The sequence below is a fragment of the Pararge aegeria genome, chromosome 8, assembly GCF_905163445.1.
Source record: "Pararge aegeria chromosome 8, ilParAegt1.1, whole genome shotgun sequence".
Lineage (NCBI taxonomy): Eukaryota > Metazoa > Arthropoda > Insecta > Lepidoptera > Nymphalidae > Pararge > Pararge aegeria.
The window spans coordinates 11,799,225-11,817,975 of NC_053187.1; the positions used below are offsets into that span (position 1 = coordinate 11,799,225).

At 37.9% G+C, this 18,751-nt stretch overlaps 1 protein-coding gene across 1 annotated transcript; it reads right to left on the reverse strand.

The window, feature by feature from the left end:
- Nucleotides 1–3,385: 3,385 nt before the first annotated feature.
- On the reverse strand, nucleotides 3,386–18,624 carry LOC120625695 (importin-13). Its single transcript, XM_039892830.1, has 17 exons — nucleotides 18,420–18,624; nucleotides 17,774–17,941; nucleotides 16,554–16,670; nucleotides 16,190–16,302; nucleotides 14,991–15,167; nucleotides 14,093–14,276; nucleotides 13,287–13,499; nucleotides 11,976–12,152; nucleotides 11,363–11,603; nucleotides 10,323–10,513; nucleotides 9,137–9,280; nucleotides 8,685–8,828; nucleotides 8,361–8,498; nucleotides 7,427–7,664; nucleotides 6,696–6,833; nucleotides 5,498–5,678; nucleotides 3,386–4,665 (listed from the first exon to the last, which is right to left on the reverse strand). The coding sequence occupies exons 1-17, from the start codon at nucleotides 18,570–18,572 to the stop codon at nucleotides 4,545–4,547; spliced, it is 2,838 nt and encodes a 945-aa protein (XP_039748764.1). The 5' UTR covers nucleotides 18,573–18,624; the 3' UTR covers nucleotides 3,386–4,544.
- Between the last annotated feature and the right edge of the window lie 127 nt (nucleotides 18,625–18,751).

Here is an 18,751-nt window from a genome sequence, read left to right on the forward strand (position 1 = left end):
AAAGTCTGCCCATAGATGGACTATTTGACCTATAACTATAGTTTTACCTGACCTAATATACTTCGTTCTCTATCACAAAAATTGAAAATAATTCATATATATGTACGCCTAGTATAAGCACCAAGTATCAGACGATTGCGCTGGTTAAAAAACGTTGACTCAAAGTCAATAATTATATGGGTGATTAACTCAAAAAAGAATATGGATGAAACCGTCAATTCAATTTTTGAAAACACAGATTCTTGAATAACAACGAACAGTGATTATTAATATAAGAATCGTAATCGTATTCTTAGTTGTCGTATACTCGTATGCAGAAGAGTAGAAATGACCATCAATTTTTTCCTAATATTGCTGCCAACAAACATGCTGCCAGACATACATATGTCTTTTCTGGAATAAGTATTGTTATGAGAAATTTGCTGCTGTCCGCTATGGAGTTATGTCCTCTATCTCCAATAATAATCTCCTAGATCTTCACCAAAGTTGTGCATAGCTATAGTACCTTTTCCACAATTCAAACAAAATAATTGTGGAAATCTGTTCAGATTTTGCAGAAATGATGTTCCCGAAAAATAGACCAGTGGGTAGGACTTTGCGACATAGCTACTGTAAGTTAAAGAAGGATACAAAGTTTGCATGCAAAGGTCGATTTATTCAAGTTGCGACTTTCTAATCCTCAAAAAATTTCACTTGTAAATGTTTAAAGGGTTAAGTTATATCAACTAAATAAAACATGAGAAAAATTAGAATTCTTTATTTCTTATCTTCACGAACTGTCATGGTAATATACAAATGAAATATTGATGACTTTCCATCAAACTCGTTTCACTACATAATTAAAAATAAGAGCCTTAGCCCTTAAATGCATAAAGTAGTAAAACTGCAACATACCAATCAAACGACCATAAAATTATTAGTATGAGTTCAATGCATGCTGTTGCAGGATTATTACTATCATGGTGATATATTTAATCGAGTGGCAACACACTTTTTTTCTTCACGACTGTCAAATTTAAATTGATTTTGACAAATCAAAGCCGATCGTAATTTTGGAGCGGATGAAAATTGTGTATTTGCTTTGCAGTGTAATTATTTGGTTTTCGAAGGTACGTTCAAACAAAATTAGTTATTTTACGTAATAATTCATCTTCTTTTCAGTACAATTTATAAGTTATAAAAAAAACTTTTGGTGTGTTCGGAAATTTTGTTTATTTTGTTGTTGTAAATCTGCAACAATATGCATTTACTAGAAAATGTCCCTGTTTAGTTACTAACTATCACTTTTATTGGTTTTCAGATGCCATACTTGAATCAAAAGCAAATAGAAGAGTATTTAGCTCTAATAAATGATGGAGAGATTTCGGAAGATGATCTTGAGGACTCGGATACAGAAGGTAATGAGATTTTTTATGAAAATGGAGACGATTTGCTTCACGATCTTGAGAGTCCATTAGAAGAGGAAAATGATGACCCCGATAATGATCCATTCATGGCAGGAGACCCGCCATTGATAAATGAAGCTACAGCAAATGATCAAGTGCCATGGGTATGGTTCCATCCCCCTCAACAAGTCAAGCTAGTCGCCGAGCAACTATGAGAGGACTCGTATGGAAGGTAAAAAAAATTGTTTTGAATTCTGACCAGACAGCTTTTCATGGAGACACTACATACCCACCTGAACTGAAGGATGAGGCTACTACTGGTACTCCCTATAGTATTTTTTCACATTTTATTACATCAGAAATAGTTCAAAGGATTGTGGAAGAGTCTAATTTGTATTCCGTTCAAAAAAATGTGACTAAACAATAAAAATTTATCTGAAACTGAGCTAAGAAAGTTTATGGCGATACTGATATACATGTCTGTTATAAAATATCCCAATGTACGGCTATACTGGTCAAATACTGTAGGTTTTCAACCAATCAAGGACATAATGACTGTCAACCGATTTGAGACTATTCGTAGATTTCTACATTTCAACAATAACGAGAAACATTTACCCAAGGAACACCCACAACATGATAGGCTCCATAAGATAAGGCCTATAATTAGCCATCTAAATGAGAAATTTGCTTTAGTTCCTATGGAACAAAAACTCTCAATTGATGAACAGATGTGTGCCACAAAAGTGGCACACTTCATGAAGCAGTATTTACCTAATAAGCCCCATAAGTGGGGGTTTAAATTATATGTGATGTGCAGCGTGAAAGGTTATGCTCATAAATTTGAAATATATACTGGCCAAGAGAATGAACGGCTTCCAGATGAACCAGATTTTGGGCCAGTGGGAAATGTTGTAGTCCGGCTTGCTAGAGGTGTCCCAAGGCATATAAATCATATAATTTATTTTGATAATTTTTACACCTCTGTACCTTTAGTTACCTATCTTGCCAAACAAGGAATCTATAGCCTAGGTACTGTGCAATCTAACAGGCTAGTGAACTGCAAACTGCCGGACAAAAAAACAATGATGAAGAAATCTGTTCCTCGTGGAACTTATGAAGAGCAGATGACTGAATTTGACGGTATTGATTTGACAACTTTATTGTCCTTCCAAGTAACTACTTGGAAGGACAATAAAGTTGTAACTTTTCTATCTTCATATGTTGGAGCTGAACCTGTGGGCCAAGTAGAATGATTTGACAAGGCAAATAAGACTAGAATTAAAATTTCATGCCCACATATAATAAAGGAATATAATGCCCATATGGGCGGAGTGGACCTAATGGATAGCTTTATTGGGAGGTACCGAATTGCAATGAGAAGCCGAAAGTGGTATCTTCGTATCTTTTACCACTTATTGGACATGACGGTAATAAATTCTTGGCTTGTGTATAAAAATTTAAAAACAACTGAAGCCAATTCATCAGTTCTAAACCTATGTAACTATAGACTGGAACTAGCTGAGGTATTAGCCAAAGTAAATAACTCATTTGAACTCTGCAACAAAAGAGGAAGGCCAAGTACCAGCAACAGTGTTGAAATGGAAATACAAGCAAAAAAAAGGAGAGGACCAGCTCAACATATTCCTCCTAAGGACATAAGGACTGATAATGTTGGTCACTGGCCTGGTAATTGTGTTCGCAGCAGATGCAAAATGCTTGGATGCAAGGGATAAACGCAAAACAGGTGTGAGAAGTGTGGAGTAGCTCTTTGTCTTACCACAACCAAAAATTGTTTTAAAAATGTAGTTATTGTCTAGTGAGTGCATAGTGTTGTAGTTCTGCAACAAATGGTTTTTAATAAAAATAGCTATGAAAATAAAAAAAAACTATTTTTTTTATTATTTTTCCCTAAATCAGCATATTCATGGCTCCAAAATATATTTTTTCTCGGTCTAAAAATAAAATCATGCATAAAATCATGCATTTAAGGGTTAATATTTATAGTATATACAAATACTAAATGTTAACTATAATTTAAAGGATGTTGGATGTCGAAAACACTGAAAGATATTTACAAAATTTTATCTAAACTGGCTGCCTTTTCGCCAGTCATGTGTTGCGTTTTTAAATCACGGATGTCAAACCCAGCAATAGGATTCCAGAATGTTCATAGCGAAGTGATTTGATTCATTGAGATCTTTGTATTTCTTTTAAAGGGACGAACTGCTTTAGGGGCCCACAAGGAAGTCACATTTATCTAATCGCTTCGGTCTTAAAAACGTGCTTAGCCTCATTACGTCTCATGTAAAGAGAGGGGACAGAGGGAATCCAGATAAAAATTCCCAGGTTGTCTTACTGCTTGGACTGATTTAGATCTCTACATCTTTGTATTTCTGTCCTGGGTTCTCCTGTATCACGAAATGCATTTTGACACGTAAGTTTTATAATCTTGGATTGAAGAGTTACATTAGAATATAATTAAGACATTAAGTGCCTTGATTTGTTTTGAATTTAAAATTAGATCTATTTTTCCCCATTTCGCTTAAAACAATCATTTTTACATTAGAATAATAAATTAACTAATTTAAAATACTATCACTAACACAGTCATATTTAGGATTCAACACCAAGTTATGTCAACTGCTACATGCGGGTATAATAATTTTTTAACAGCAACGCTGCCATTTGCTTTTGTCAAATTTAATATTACGATTGACTTCAAACTGCAGTAAACGTTTTTCAACACAAGTTCATCAACAATATCAGCAGTGGCGTGCGCTACATACATGCATAAAAGCACTGCATATCCTAAACTTATTTTTATAATAATTTTCCATTTTAAAATATCCCCTGCCTGTCTAATGCCTATACCCTGGTCCAACACTGCACGCCACTTATTATCGGATTTTTTTTACCTTGTTACACAACCACCTTCTAGTTTAAGAGTGGTTATTTTTAAAACTACCTTTTATACTGACAAGTAAAAAAAAAATAAGAGTACACTATACCACAGGGTACGGAAAAAAGCGAGTTCTTCGCAGAAATAGAGCGCAGGTATCACATCTATACTAATAACAATATCATACAATACTGGCACCCTGAAGTGCTGTGAATGCCACTTGCAAGAAGGCAAAAACAAAAAGTTCTGCAGTTATTTTAGGACACCATCTGTTTGTACGATATTGACTGGCGGGCGTATTCTGTTCCGATCAAGCCGCGACACACCAAAGAAAATTCTTGCACGGCTTCAAGTAATCGCACCCTGCGGGTCCTTTCTCTGTAAGGTTAAATTGAATAAACAAAGTTGTCTGGTGGGTATCTGTATGTACTGGCAATGTACTGGTCAATTAAAATGAAGCTTGTGAGAAATTGGGTTTTGGATGATTAAAAACAACTCGATGGATAGAACTGAATTTAATATTATCCAAAAATATTATTATTATTTTATTATATTAGCAAGGTAAGTAATACGTCTGTCACCTAGCAAACTGTGAACAAGAATGAAAGAGATGGCGCTGGTACATTACTTTTATAACATGTAACATTCAAAGTACCTTCTCAAATATAATTATAAATGAAGATTAGTTTTTGTATTTATTTGTAACATAAACCAACAAAGCTTAATATGATAGACGCTGCCACAGTCAAAATACGATTATTTTTTATAACAAAACACCACACTGTTTCCCCAATCTACGCTCTTATTCTCTACCATCTTCAGATATGAACCCTGCAATGTACAGTTACAAAGTATAAGTCCCTCAGTCACTTGATTTTCCTCATAAAATGTCAAATACCAAATATATTCGAATACGTCATCCAGTATGGTGATACAATGATAATCCTATACCGTGTAAATCACAATGTTAATTCAGCGCGATTGTCAACAAGTCTGTCTAGCGTGGCGTTTATGGGCAAACTGACTGTTTTAAGCTATTGATGACTGATGAATTTGTGTAAAGCCAGAAGGAAAAAAACAATAATAGGTTAGCGATCTTAAAATAAATATTTAAGATATCATGGATACCCCATTCTATAAAATAAGAAAACCTTTTACTATATTGTTTAGACTTAAGATTTTTTGGAAATAAACATTATTATTATCTTACTTGAGCACGGCCGTGATGAACTTCTGTTTGTGCGCCTCGGTCGCGTGCGGTGTGGGGAAGCCCGCGTGCGCCAACGCCTCTCGCAGCCACGCCCCCAACCCACCACCCGCCCACTGCGCACGGTTCAACGCCAGCAGTAACTCCGCCAGTGGCTCCATCTGGTTGCGAGGAGTTGCTCCTCCTAGTCACGGTTGACAAACATTCAAATGCATTATTATTTGACATGGAATCAGCCATCATTAACGGTGCTCCCACAAAACTATGAAATGGGATCAATGGCGTGCATAGAGGGTATGCAAATGGTTTGCAGCATATATAAAATGAAAAAATCTACAGTACGAGTTATAAAAAAAATAATGCTAGGCATTGTAAGAGTTATAAAAAGCCTAACCTTAAGTTTTTTATAACTCGTACTGGAGATTTTTACCATCTCATATAATCTGCATACACTGTACATACCCTCTATGCACGCCACTGAATGGGATCACCTTTAAAAACCTATATTCTGCTACTACACATCTTTAACGTTATTCTTAAAAAAAAAAAAAAAGCATACTTAAATAACTATTTATGCAACAGTTACGTGATGTTAACTCGAGTGCAAATTCATAATAGGAACATTTCGATACTAGATAATGAATAAGTTTGTGTTTTGCTGTTAGTAATTCGTACACGCAACTCCGTTCCGTTGGTCAATAGGTTATTTATAGTTTAGTGATCAAAATCATAATTTGTATAGTGAGGGCTAAAGAGGGTTGGAACCCTCCTAGCATAAGTTTAAAGCTAACGAATGCAGTTATCACTATCACCTAACATTAGCGATTGATTTTCGGATGGACACTTGACGCTAACCACCTGAGGGGTTGCTACGGCGTCACCGAGGGAGTGGGGCGAGCGCGAAAGCTCGCCATGAGAAGAGCCCCAGGGCTCGACGACATCGGGGGAAACTAACATTAGTGGTAACGTGTATCATGTATGAACGCTTCATAAGTGCCTGTGATAAGGTGAATGAATGAATGAATGGATGAATGAATGAATACACTTTTATTGTACACCACATAAACATAACAAATTATAAGTAAAAATTTAACAAAAAGTATACAATTTGGCGAGGTCGACATTTTCGCATTTGGATTTGAGTCGGAGGGTAGTTTGGCTTATTTTCTAGTGGTTAAACGACAGTGATATATTCTCATACCAATGCAACGCAGTACGGTGTGCGTGAGAGAGGGCGCTTGTCCTTGGAGCGTAGAGGCGCGTCGCTGTGCTAGCGTGGCCAGCCACCTACACGCTGCGCCCGCGGGTCCCACCTCCCAAAGCCGCACACACGTGCACGCTGTGACCAAATGTTTTTTGTGACGGAGCTGGTGCGGGGAAATACTACTGCTATGCTTATTTCTGCCGCTAAGCAGCTTTCCAGTGTTCCAGTCTAAAGGTCGCGAGTGCCGGTGTAGTTACAGTCACATGAGTCTTAACACCTCAGAGAGATGGTCAGAGGCTTGCACTTTGTGGGACATTGTCCATGCATGCCGTGAGGTGTTGCTCTGTCTATAGACGATGGTTTCCCACTTGTGCCATGTTTCAGAGGGGCCATCCGCTTTGTCCGTCAATTATTATCACCGACAATTATTAGGTCCGTCCCCTTACATGAGTGTACTAGGAAAGCAGCCAGTGGTTTTCGACCAAAGTATGCATAAAGATGGAAGATAACATAAAAGTGAAAAATCCTTCCCCTTTTTGAGTTATACAAAAATGTTAGGGTATGCAGTGCTTTTGTGCATGTATGCAGTGCACGCCACAGAAAGCAGCTACAAGATAGTAGAGTGGCGACGCAATGTCAAGCGTGAACTACAACACTAAAATATCAACCATGACCGCTTTTTTATCGTTTAATATACGAATTTGAAATAAGATTGACGGCCAACTAACCTAAATCTACTAAATCGGGCAGTAAATCCTCGATCCAATCGATGGCGATAGGCTGTTTCTGAGTGAGTGCGGTAAGTACCGCGAACAAAGCTTCCGCAAGATCCGGAACAGGGCAGGCGGGGGCGGCGATGACTGCGGAGGCTGAGTTGACGGGGGACACTGCGCGTGCGCTGGCCATGACACCGGCCCGCACCACGCGTGACGCACCTTCCCACTCCCCAACAGTAAACACTGTCACCTGAAGTAACAAACGAGCAATATACAACGTGTAAATGAAACCCGAAATTTACAGAGGCAGTGGAACATTATGTACTGTCTCTGAGACTTATCTGTGAAACCGAAAACCTACTTGTTTTTGAGTAAACCACTGCCATAGTTTTTACTGAATGAAATCAGATACAGCCCTAAAATCACATGAGAGATTAAAATCATGTGACTCCTGTCACTTTATTAGGTACGCGGAGCGCAAAGTAGGTACTACGCGCGTATCGGTCTTTTAACTTCAAAAGGGATTTCATAAGTAAACACTTAAAATGTTTTGAATTTTTTTTGTATGGTAAAATAAATATGCTTCCTTAGATTTCATATTTTTTCATGGTGATTCCTTATGTAATATACTTATGCATCCTTCAACATTATTTCATAATTGTGTTTGTTACACGTTGCATAAGTAACTGTTTAAGTATAAGATAAGAATACGGGCAAGACCCGCATTTTTATCCGCATTTAGTTGGTAAAAACCTGAGAGAACCGTTTTTTTTCCTTGGTTAAAAAGTAGCAGTCCTTTTAACTAACTCTATGCCAAAAAATCAAGTCAATTGGTTGTTTAGTGAGGACGTGGTGGAAGGATCAACAAACACACACTTTTGCATTAAAAATAGCCAGTAAAATACTGGACCGGAAATATAATAGGAAAAAAGAGAAATAAACTCACCAATTTGATAACGTCCAGTCCAGCAGGACACGGCGCCGTTTCAAAGCCTGCTATGATGAGTTTTTCTAAGTCTTCTCCTATTGAGGTACACTCGCCCATTAGTGCAGAAACCGTGTTCTTAACTATTTGAAACATAGGCTGTAATAAAATGAACATTTTGTAAATTATTTTTTTTTGGAGTCATTTAAAATAAAGTCAAAACTTTCTTTATTGATAAATACACTGTTCAAATATAGTATTTTCTTCCTGTGCGGACGACCTTTAGTTGTGGCTTATGGCACTATTATTAAAAAGAGAATAAAAAACAAAATTCTAAGCACAAACCTGTACAAGTTCTGGTTTGGAGGGCATAAGGGTTAGCGCGGGCAGCAATTCGCGAAACAGAATGCAGGCGAGCGCGGGTCGCTGGCTCAATGCGCCCATCAGCGATACGCACTCCGCAGCACCGCACTTGCCGCCCGAACGCACCTGAAACGCACAAACTAGTAGTAGTAGCTTTTCGTGAACGAGCTCGTCTATGGAAATATCAGGAATGGGAGGATATACTTTAGCCGTGCAGATGCATTGTAATTAGAAGTTATGTGCCTTACTACTTATGCAACTGATCACTTGTTATTTTTACCACATATTATTCGACTGAATCGCCCATTGCTCACGCTACTTATGCAACTGAACACTTGTTATTTTAACCACTTATTATTCGACTCAATCGCCCTACGCTCACACACTCACTCATTTACATCGCTGTGTACGACGGCAAGTACGTCTTTTCTCACCTGTGTATTGAGGTTCTGTCTCAATCCGTGCGCGAGGCTGGTCAGCAAGGGTTCCGCATCATCAGGGTTGCAGGCCGTCAGCGCCGCACCCGCTGCGCTCAGCAACTGCCGGCGTGTCCAAGCATCCGCAGTGCCACTCCCGGACTGAATGTATATCCACAGATTAAATTTACATCCCTATTTTACAACAAGAATAGTCAACCCCCGAAGCAGAAACGAGGGAGTGTTATGAGTTTGACGTACCGGCGCGCGTACGTGGTTGTGTTTGTGTGTTTGAGTATGTGTGTGTATTTCCCTCAATATGGGTTTTAGGTTCGTTCATACTATTATTATTTTGAGTCGGGGGTTTGATATTTTTTACTTGTTAACTCAGGACTCGCTGATCCTTCAAGAGTATTTCTGGAACTAATATTATAGTGTTTTCAGTGATCCAAATGCAGTTTCTTGGACATTAAAATTCAAAACTTACAGCGTCAAAATTTCGTCCATCAATCGAGATAAGGATATTGTGACATAGCCTGTCCAGTGGTAATAATAGAGGTCAGTGCGCACAGTTCACCTAAAACTTTTTTGTTCTCATACACACCAAAGTCAAAAAATTGGTTACCCCGCGGACTGATGACCCACCAACGGAATGTAGCGAAAGTAACCTTAATCGTTTCCAATCACAGGCTTTTATAACCTTGCCTATGACCTTCTAGCCCAACGGTTAGGATAAATGTAATGCCAAGCAAGCCCGCTACAATCATAGGCGGCTTGTTGTTGTCATCTGTCAACCTGTGGGACCAACCAACGCTGCGTTTACCAATGCGGAGTCGTCATTTAAGCACCTTGGTACCCCAACGACCATCGATTTTCGAAGACTCAGGTATTAAACCTAGGATGCGCTTAAATCGGATGCCTAATGACTTGGGTGATGCTTTAGAAAAAATAAAACGTTTCACCGCCATCGCCATCTTAAGTTACGACACCGATTCGGCGGTGCAAAACACATAATACCACCGTGTGGCAGAATCATAGACAAGTTAGACTTTATGAATTGCTTAGTGAAAGAGATAGTTGAAAGGTAAATGCTTGCCTAGGAATATTCTTTGATTAACCGTGACTTACTTAGGCATTGCCTTGTTCGTCGTTTGTTGAAAACGGGCATTACACATAGAAAGTAGTTACAAGTAAATAGTGTTACCTGCGCTACTTGCACGATGTCGGCTACGAGCTCGGCGGCGGGCACGGAGCAGTTGACGCAGAGCTTCCGAAGCGCGAGGGCCGCTGGGGCCGGACAGCGTAGCAGCGCCGTGCCCGCCGCTCGCATGCACCTCTGCCCCAGCGCTGCGGTCTGCGGACTTTGCACTGAACTGAGCCACGCCGCGTACCCGCCTGCACCAGTAAGTTAAATTTCACTTTAAGACGTAATTTAGGCTATGTGAAAGCGGATCAAAACTCAATTTTATGCACTTGTGTAAAAAGAATATAGTTATAAGTTACTTTCTCGCTCTGGGTTCTAGTATTGTTGATCATTTACCGAATACCGAATGTATGTCGAGGTTAAGGTCTTTGTGTCACTATTGGTGTTAAATTGTGAAATACTTTTGTTATATACAACAGACAACACACACTTCACAATACAACTAGAACTTTTGTTGTAGACATATTATTTAAGTCTAGGAATAATGAATTAGTTAGAAATGGTGTCCATTCCCATCGAAGTGAGGTAAAGGAAGGCGGCGAGTATGGCAAACTGGCGAATCACTCAGCAATTTGATATTGTACTGGCCTGTTGACCTTCACGCCCTCAATAAGCGACTAATTGACTGACTTGATTTTTGGCATAGAGTTAGTGGTAAGGACGGAAAGTAGCATAGGCTATTTTTAATCCCAGGATACTAATATTATAAACTACTGTTGCCGCAGCTATATCCGCGTCAATTTCGATGTTTCACAAATTCCGCGGGAACCTTCAGTTTTCCCGGGTTTGGTTTTTGGGGAATAACTTTAATTTTCAACAATAGTTTTCTGAGAGCGCGCCAAATAATTGTCTCTTCACACTATACCACGCGGTCTCGACCAAGCCGGCATTTACAGGTTAAAAGTATAAGGGATAATGTTAACTGTTTGACCAAATTTTTTAAACATTATATTCTGTCGTGTGAGAGACGAAGTGTTGTGGCTTCTAATTAACGCAAGTAAGGAAATTAAAGCTAGATTGATATGAAAAGATAATCTCACCGAGGCAATCGAGCGCGGTGTGTAAAACGCGCGTGTCTTGGTTCTCAGTGTCAGCAACCAGTTCCAGTGCATGATGCAAAAGCGCTACAATCGCTGGCGGCGCGCGGTTCGACGGCGCCGCATCTGCTAACGCGAGGAACACGTGCAGTGCTGATTCACGCTGTAAAGCGCTCTCCGCTGCTGTAAACGCGCTTTCCACATACGTCCAACACCATTCGCCTACGATGCCGAAGCAGTACATCTACAAACAATATACGCATTATTACAGCATTGAATTAAGAAAATACAGATCCTCATTCAGCCATTATTGTATTCAGTGCATTCTGTCCAAAAACAGTCACCGCGCACGTCTTACTTTACACCCGCGGAATGTTGCTAAGCTCACAATTTTTTTTGCATTTTATGAGGAACGCTTAGAACGTAAGAGTTAAAATAATTACGGCCAAATGCTAAATTGTATGGTATGGTTTCTCGAAAAAACGGTTGATCACTCCATACCATTTAGCATTTGACCGTAATTATTTTACCTCTAATGTTCTAAGCGTTCTAGGTCATAAATTTTAATGTGTACACGCTAAATGTCGCGACAGATAGTAGTAATTAAATTGCTTACCACAATATCGGCGATATCCTGTCTATAGCACCGCAGAAGCTCCTGATCGTCCTTTGAGAGCGCCGACTCTGATGGCATTTCAGACTTCTTCACTAGCGTTAGGAGTAGTTGCGCGAAATAATTGTGCCATTGTGGATGGATTTTATCCGTGCTTTCCAAAATATTGAATATCTCATCCTGTAAACGAATAAGTCAATACAAATAAATAATTTTCTGGACTTGATCTTTGCCGGGTCGCCAAGAGATTTAATTAGCTCTTAACTGGTGATAAGTGATGATGCAGTCTAAGATGGTAGCATGGCTAACCTGTTGGTAGTCATATCCCTAATAGGTTTCTACGCGACATCGCATCGGAACACTAAATCGCTTAGCGGCATGTCTTTATCGGCAGGGTGGTAACTAGCCACGTCCAAAGCCTCCCACCTGACCAGACTAGAGAAAATTCAGAAATTATAAATTCCCAAATTGTCCCTGCCAGCAATCGATCGATCGCTTCGCTTAAATTCACAGTGCTCAACATTGCGCCAGGGAGGTCGTCAGAAACTGATTAGAGGAATGGGTTTCATGTAACTGCCATACTCCAAAGCGGTTAGTCCGCTATCATCTGAGACTGCATCATAACTTAACACCAGTTAAGATGGCAGTCTGGTGCCTGTGATTTCGGATAACTGCCTCTTATGATTATTTTATGCCTAGTATAATCCAACACATACGTTATTCGAACGTTTTTTAGTCTGTCTGCCAATTTATCAAGTTAATGTAATTAAAGGCAGAACTGATTTCGACGCTATTTCCTTAAGGATTACTGGAGGCCATTTTTTATTCCGCACCCATTCCAGAGTTAAAATGGGAGTTGGGAAGTTAAAATAAAGTTGTTAACATTACGGAAGTTTTACTAAGAACGAAATGCTTGTGACAATGTACTTGCTGCGACTCCGGCACTTCACATTTAATAGAACATGGCACCTTAAGATGGACATTTGGTTACAAATTCACAACTTTTCCGCTAGCTCAGGCCTAAAGCAACGTTGTGAAAGATATGAGCATATATATGTGCAATGAGCATAACATAGAAAGTTAACTTCCCACTGCGGTACCGGACTTCTCAGAAAGAGTACCGGCTCGCAATTATAGTCGAGTAGACCAGTAACGCACCCGTTCGTAGCACTATCGTGTAATCGAGTTGTATATAAGTATTACCAGCATGAGGTTACGCAACAAACTTTAGCGATTTCACAAGTTTGCGAGACAGTTCTCTTGCTACGCGCCGCAAAAGACACCTTAAAATTACACTTAACTATTGCAACTTACTTGCAAAGAGTACCACAGCCCAAAGATGAGGTTGGATCTTGTTTCGTGTATTGGATAGTGTCCAGGCGCTAGCTGCGAGGTCAGCAGAAGCTGTAACATTCGCAACACACCCTCAGAGTGTTCGCGCTCCGGATTATTCACTGCTTCCACTAAACGCCGCGCGTGGCACTCGCTTACAGCCACGCAACATGTGATCACCGCGGAAAGCAGTTCCTGGAGGTAATTCGTACGATTTTAAAGGTGGACTTTCAAGGTGGACTTTCGTCAATAAAAAATTAGACGATCTATTATTTCAACGAAAAAAGCGTCGTACCTAAGAAGTGCATATCATTGTTGCACACTCATAATTCTGCTCATCAGTGCAAAAAACTTTAAAGGCGCATTGGCCCGTTCAAACTATATTATATGATATGATATATGTTGACTAAAATGGAATTAAAAAGATTTAAATTCAAATCAATATACTAAATTTCCTATTGGATAGAAGCAGGCGTTACTTTGCGGAAATGAATGAGTTTACAATGAATAATTGTTAAGTAACAAAAGAGGATCCTCAGGAGATGTTGCCTTTCCAAATGTGAATAATTGTTAAGTAACAAAGGTCTTAACAACTATTCATTGTAAATTCAACATCTCCTGAGGATGCTCCAGTTTCGGAGCGAAACGTTCGTAGAAGGTAAATTGCCGGAGATCTGTTTGTTGTATACTATAAGGATAGAAGAAATTATAAATTACACCATACAGATTATCCTGCTTTTCGCGGAGTAGAGCAAATGAAACTTAATTTTCACACTAAAGTTCCTAACCTCGTTGAGTGAGTTCGGCTGGTTGTTGGCTTCTAGCAACGGTTCGCCCAGCGCGGCAAGGTCGGCGATGAGTGCGCTCTCGGCGCCAGGGTCCCTGCCCCAGTCCACCGTGCCGGCCGCTCGCACCGCTGACAGGCACGCCTCGCACGCCTCGAGCGCCGTATCGCTCATCGCCTCGTTCCATCTTTATTAAAAGAGAAGGAACGTACGCTTATATAACTGCGCATTTTTAACAATTAACCTATCGCTTTAGTTATTTCGGGCGTTCAGCGTTGCGTGGGCGCTTTGGTAAAAACACTGTAAAAACTCGAGAGTAACTAAAGGAAATAATAATATTAAGAGTAGGTACCTATAAACAAACACAAAGAACGTTCAACTACTTGTAGGGTAAAATAATGAAAAACCAAACTTTACTTTTATATTATATAACTATTTTATTTTGTTACATTAACAAACAAAAAAGTAAGAGGTTCTCAATTCTGTTGTATTAAAAAAAAAAAAATCATTTCTAATGTCTCACTGTGATTCTAAAATTATTACTTTAAATCAATAAAAGCACTAATTTTAATCATCAACATCATATTTTACTGAGTGGATGTCCACTTCACACCCGGTTTTAAGCCATAAACACTTCTAATATACAAATAAACACCCAGACACTGAAAAACATTTATGTTCATCACACAAACAATTTACAGTAGTGGGAATTGAACCCACAGCCTTGACTCAGGAGTCAGAAAGCAGGGTCGCTGCCCACTGCGCCGGCCGTCATGATATATAGCTCACAAAATCCGCGCATGCATTCCATTTTTGTTCGCTGGCCAGCTTGCGGGGAATGAGGTTAGTTGAGGCAATCGGCTCATTATCTCTTAGAATAGCTTACATAATATTTACAAACCTGCAGAGCACGCGTACTACGGTGAGCAGCGCACGGCAGAGGAGCGCGCGTTGGGGCGGCGTTGTGGCGCTGTCCAGCCGGTCTTGACCGTCAAGCGTCAGCCAGCTCGCCACACAGTTCGCCGCGCAAGTCCACGCGTGCACAGTCTCTTCACTTGGCGATGCGGTGTTATAATCGCTATGGATTGATGAAATTAACAATAGCCATTTTTTCATAATTGTTTGTTAGATAGAACCAGGCGTTACTACTGCGGAAATCCATAATATATTATGAAAATTAACGTACAATATATTGTAATAGTACATTGCCGAGGATCTGTTTGGTGTGGAGTATACAGATTGTAGTAATTATAAATAACACCATGCAGATTCTGCAGCTGTTCGCGGAGTATAGCAAATTAAGCTTAATTTTCATAATATTCAAGATTGTTAACAATATGAGACAGTTCTAAAGTTGATCCATATATATATTTTTTTTAATAAAAGAATACACAAAACAGATCATGACCAAACACAACCATACTCGTAAGAACAACAACCAATGAAACAAAACTAGCCACTCTTCACAACATGCGTGTACAAATGCATCAAATAAATGTGACCAGTCATACTAGGATATTTTCCTAAAAAAAACGCATGGTACATAAACCTAAGAAATATTCATAAACAGATTGGAATTAAGACATTACTATTGTGAATTTTAACTAAAAAAAAGGAAATAAAAGTAGTTAGAAAGAACCTTCCGTGTCTTCATAAGATTTACTAAGCAAAAAAATGTTACTTTATTTTTACACTGAATGAGCTGTAAGTTATATATAAATACTTCTGCGTTAAGTGAGTTCTGTCACTTTTGAGTTCTCTTTTTATGCTTATATATTATGGCATTTAAAATAAACGGCTGTCTGTGCAAACCAGGAAAAATAAAGAATTGATATGATCACTTTTTAAAAACAGAATTGAAATGATTTTGACATATAGATCCTACTTATATTACAAACGAGAAAGTTTGGATGCATGGATGGATGGATGTTTGTTACTCTTCCACGCAAAAACTAGGGAAGGGATTTTGATAAAACTTTACAGTAATGTTCATCAGAATAACACTATAATTTATGGACGAATCGTTGGCAACATGCGCGCGAGCTTAGAATGACTCTTGAGGACATATATTCGCAATAACTAAAATAAATGATTACTCACTTATATACTGTTTCTAGGTATCTCAACATGTCATCCAGAACCATTCCAGATGCTTGGTTTAATGCCGCGCGATTCTTCGAACGCATAGCTGATCCCATAGTCATGCTGGTATACTAAAAAATAAAGATTATTATTGATATTAGCATTTCTATTTGTAATATGCACAAATCTTTAAACTAAATTAAAAGGGCTAAAATATGGCATGTTGCGATATAAAAAAATGCCTCTTTTACACAAAAAAAAGTGATTAAAATGTACTACACATTGAGTGTTTTGTTATGAGTGAGAGACATAATGATGATTGAATGACTGATTAATTTACACGTAAAATGGAAATAATAAATAATAGCTGTTTAGTATTTACTTCCTCAGGTATCACAGTCAGTACTTCAAGTAATAGTGAAGTGTTTTCAGCTGTTGACAGTGGTCTCAGTATTTCAGCGACATCTGCAGATCCTTGTTGCAGAATAAATGCTGCTAGCTGAAAATAAAACATATGAAACAAATACATTTTCATACTGTATTAACTAAATAACTGAGAAAAACACAGTTTTGTTAATAGTTACAGTTAGTTACGTACATATTGTGTGTGTATAGTTATATGAATTATACTGGCAGAATCCTTCAAATGTCAATACGAAGAAATGCTGCATAGCTATTTGGGCTATGTATTTGTTTGCCCAAGACAAAACAGTTTCTCTGACTGATTTAGGCAATGGTGGTCTAATTATAGAGAGATTTACCAGATATGCAGGAAATATTGTAGTGCACAAGTGTGTGTGCAAACACCCATGGGAAGGCAGATGTGACTAGAAAGCGATCAAGTTTTCGACCAACAGCTGTGTTCTTCAAGACATGGAGGTGAATCACCACTGATTTCTAAACTTTCAATTTTTCTGGACTCAAAAATAATATCTATTAATATTAATAAATTATAAATTCTTGCTAACTAAAAACAGCTAGTTTACACTGGTAAATCATCAAAGAATCAGAAAAGAAAAATAAGAATATATTTTTATATTTTCTTATTATAAATTGTTTGGTAATTTAATACTGTAATGTGTCTTTTAGAAGCCATCCTATGCCTTGTCTAATTTAAAAAGATAATTGTTATGACAGCTATTCCATTATTGATTATTCTTTTTATAGAACTTGGAATCGATAATTTTATTATTTATGGTAACTACAAATCCCTTTAATATTTACAAAAAAATAATTATATTGTGAGATAATTCTGTTGATTGTATGTTTGATTTCATATATTTCAAAACCGATTAAGATAGTCTACAGTTGTTTGTTATGTTATCATTATCTGTAATATATTTTACCTGAAAAGAATAGAAAAATTTAACGCACATGCCAAAATTATGATCCTTCATAAGTCAAGGCATAAATAGTAATCCTTTCCATTCCAGTTTTAATAGTTCTGTTTAGAAAGTCCAACTACAACAAAGTTTCTACTCCAAGTCCATAAAAAATTAAACATTAAAGAACACAGACACCACAGGACTAATGGACCATGGAAAACCAATAGAAGGGGTATACACCAACAACATACTTTAAAATTCAAACATTATTACTTACACTAATACATAATCTGTTAGTGACTATTTTCGGGCCTTTGGAATAAGCAATCACTGATTGTAGTATTTTTTCCTTGAGTTCTGTATAGCTCTCTGGGGGCACCTCATTCCAGCAACGTAGGATTTTGGTGTGCAAAGTTGTAGCAGCATAAAACTGTATTTCTGTTCCCTGAAAATTAAATAACACAATTTTCTTAGTGTGTGATTGAAAAGATTTTCTTTAATATTCATACATATAGTTGAATTATTATCTACCAATAAAGCACAATTTATTTGATCAATGTTTTATTTTGCTGATTTGTATAGGAAAACTGTTGGTACCTATTTACTTTTTGGAAGGCTTGTACAATCCTATTTATCAGGGGAATGGAATTGTTTTCATTTAAAATTATATTATTTAATATTGTAAATAATTTCTAGTAATATTGTGTAAAAAACATGAATTAATTCATATATATCTCCTGAGTTTTTTTCTATTTTTATGGGACTTAGTTATAATTATTTTTGGTAATACATGTTTTTAAATTACTGTGTTTCAGACGTTAACTTTACAATGAAAGGCCATACCAGCCTGACTGTCTGAGTCCTAGGCCAGAGTCCTTTGAGAATCTTAGACTTTACACTGTATTTAGTAATTCAGAAATTACCTTGTTAGGTTGAAGTAATTCCCACACAAAGTTCCAGGCCTGTGGTACACGCTGAGCCACTGTTAGCCAGGCATGAGCTTGAGCTCTAACTTCCTGTTCTCCATTATAAAAAACAGACACTGCATACTCCAAATTCTGAGCCGTATACTCCATTTGTAGTATGAGCACTTAATTCATTTATATTACAAATGAAATAGCAGTTGTTGTCAGCACCAATACTTGGTAATTTTGGTGTTTCAATGTCTACATTAAATTGTATTTATTTACATGTCTAATAATTTAGCACTGTAAAATTGCAATTAAATTAAGAAATAACATCTGTCAAACGTCAA

Excerpts from the sequence above, each read along its gene's own strand:
- LOC120625695 (XM_039892830.1), bottom strand. The coding sequence starts at position 18,572 with ATGGAGTATACGGCTCAGAATTTGGAGTATGCAGTGTCTGTTTTTTAT. Across the intron at positions 11,604-11,975 it reads AGGATATCGCCGATATTGTG|ATGTACTGCTTCGGCATCGT; the intron begins GTAAGCAATTTA and ends TATTGTTTGTAG. Across the intron at positions 5,679-6,695 it reads CACCGTACTGCGTTGCATTG|GAGGAGCAACTCCTCGCAAC; the intron begins GTATGAGAATAT and ends AACCGTGACTAG.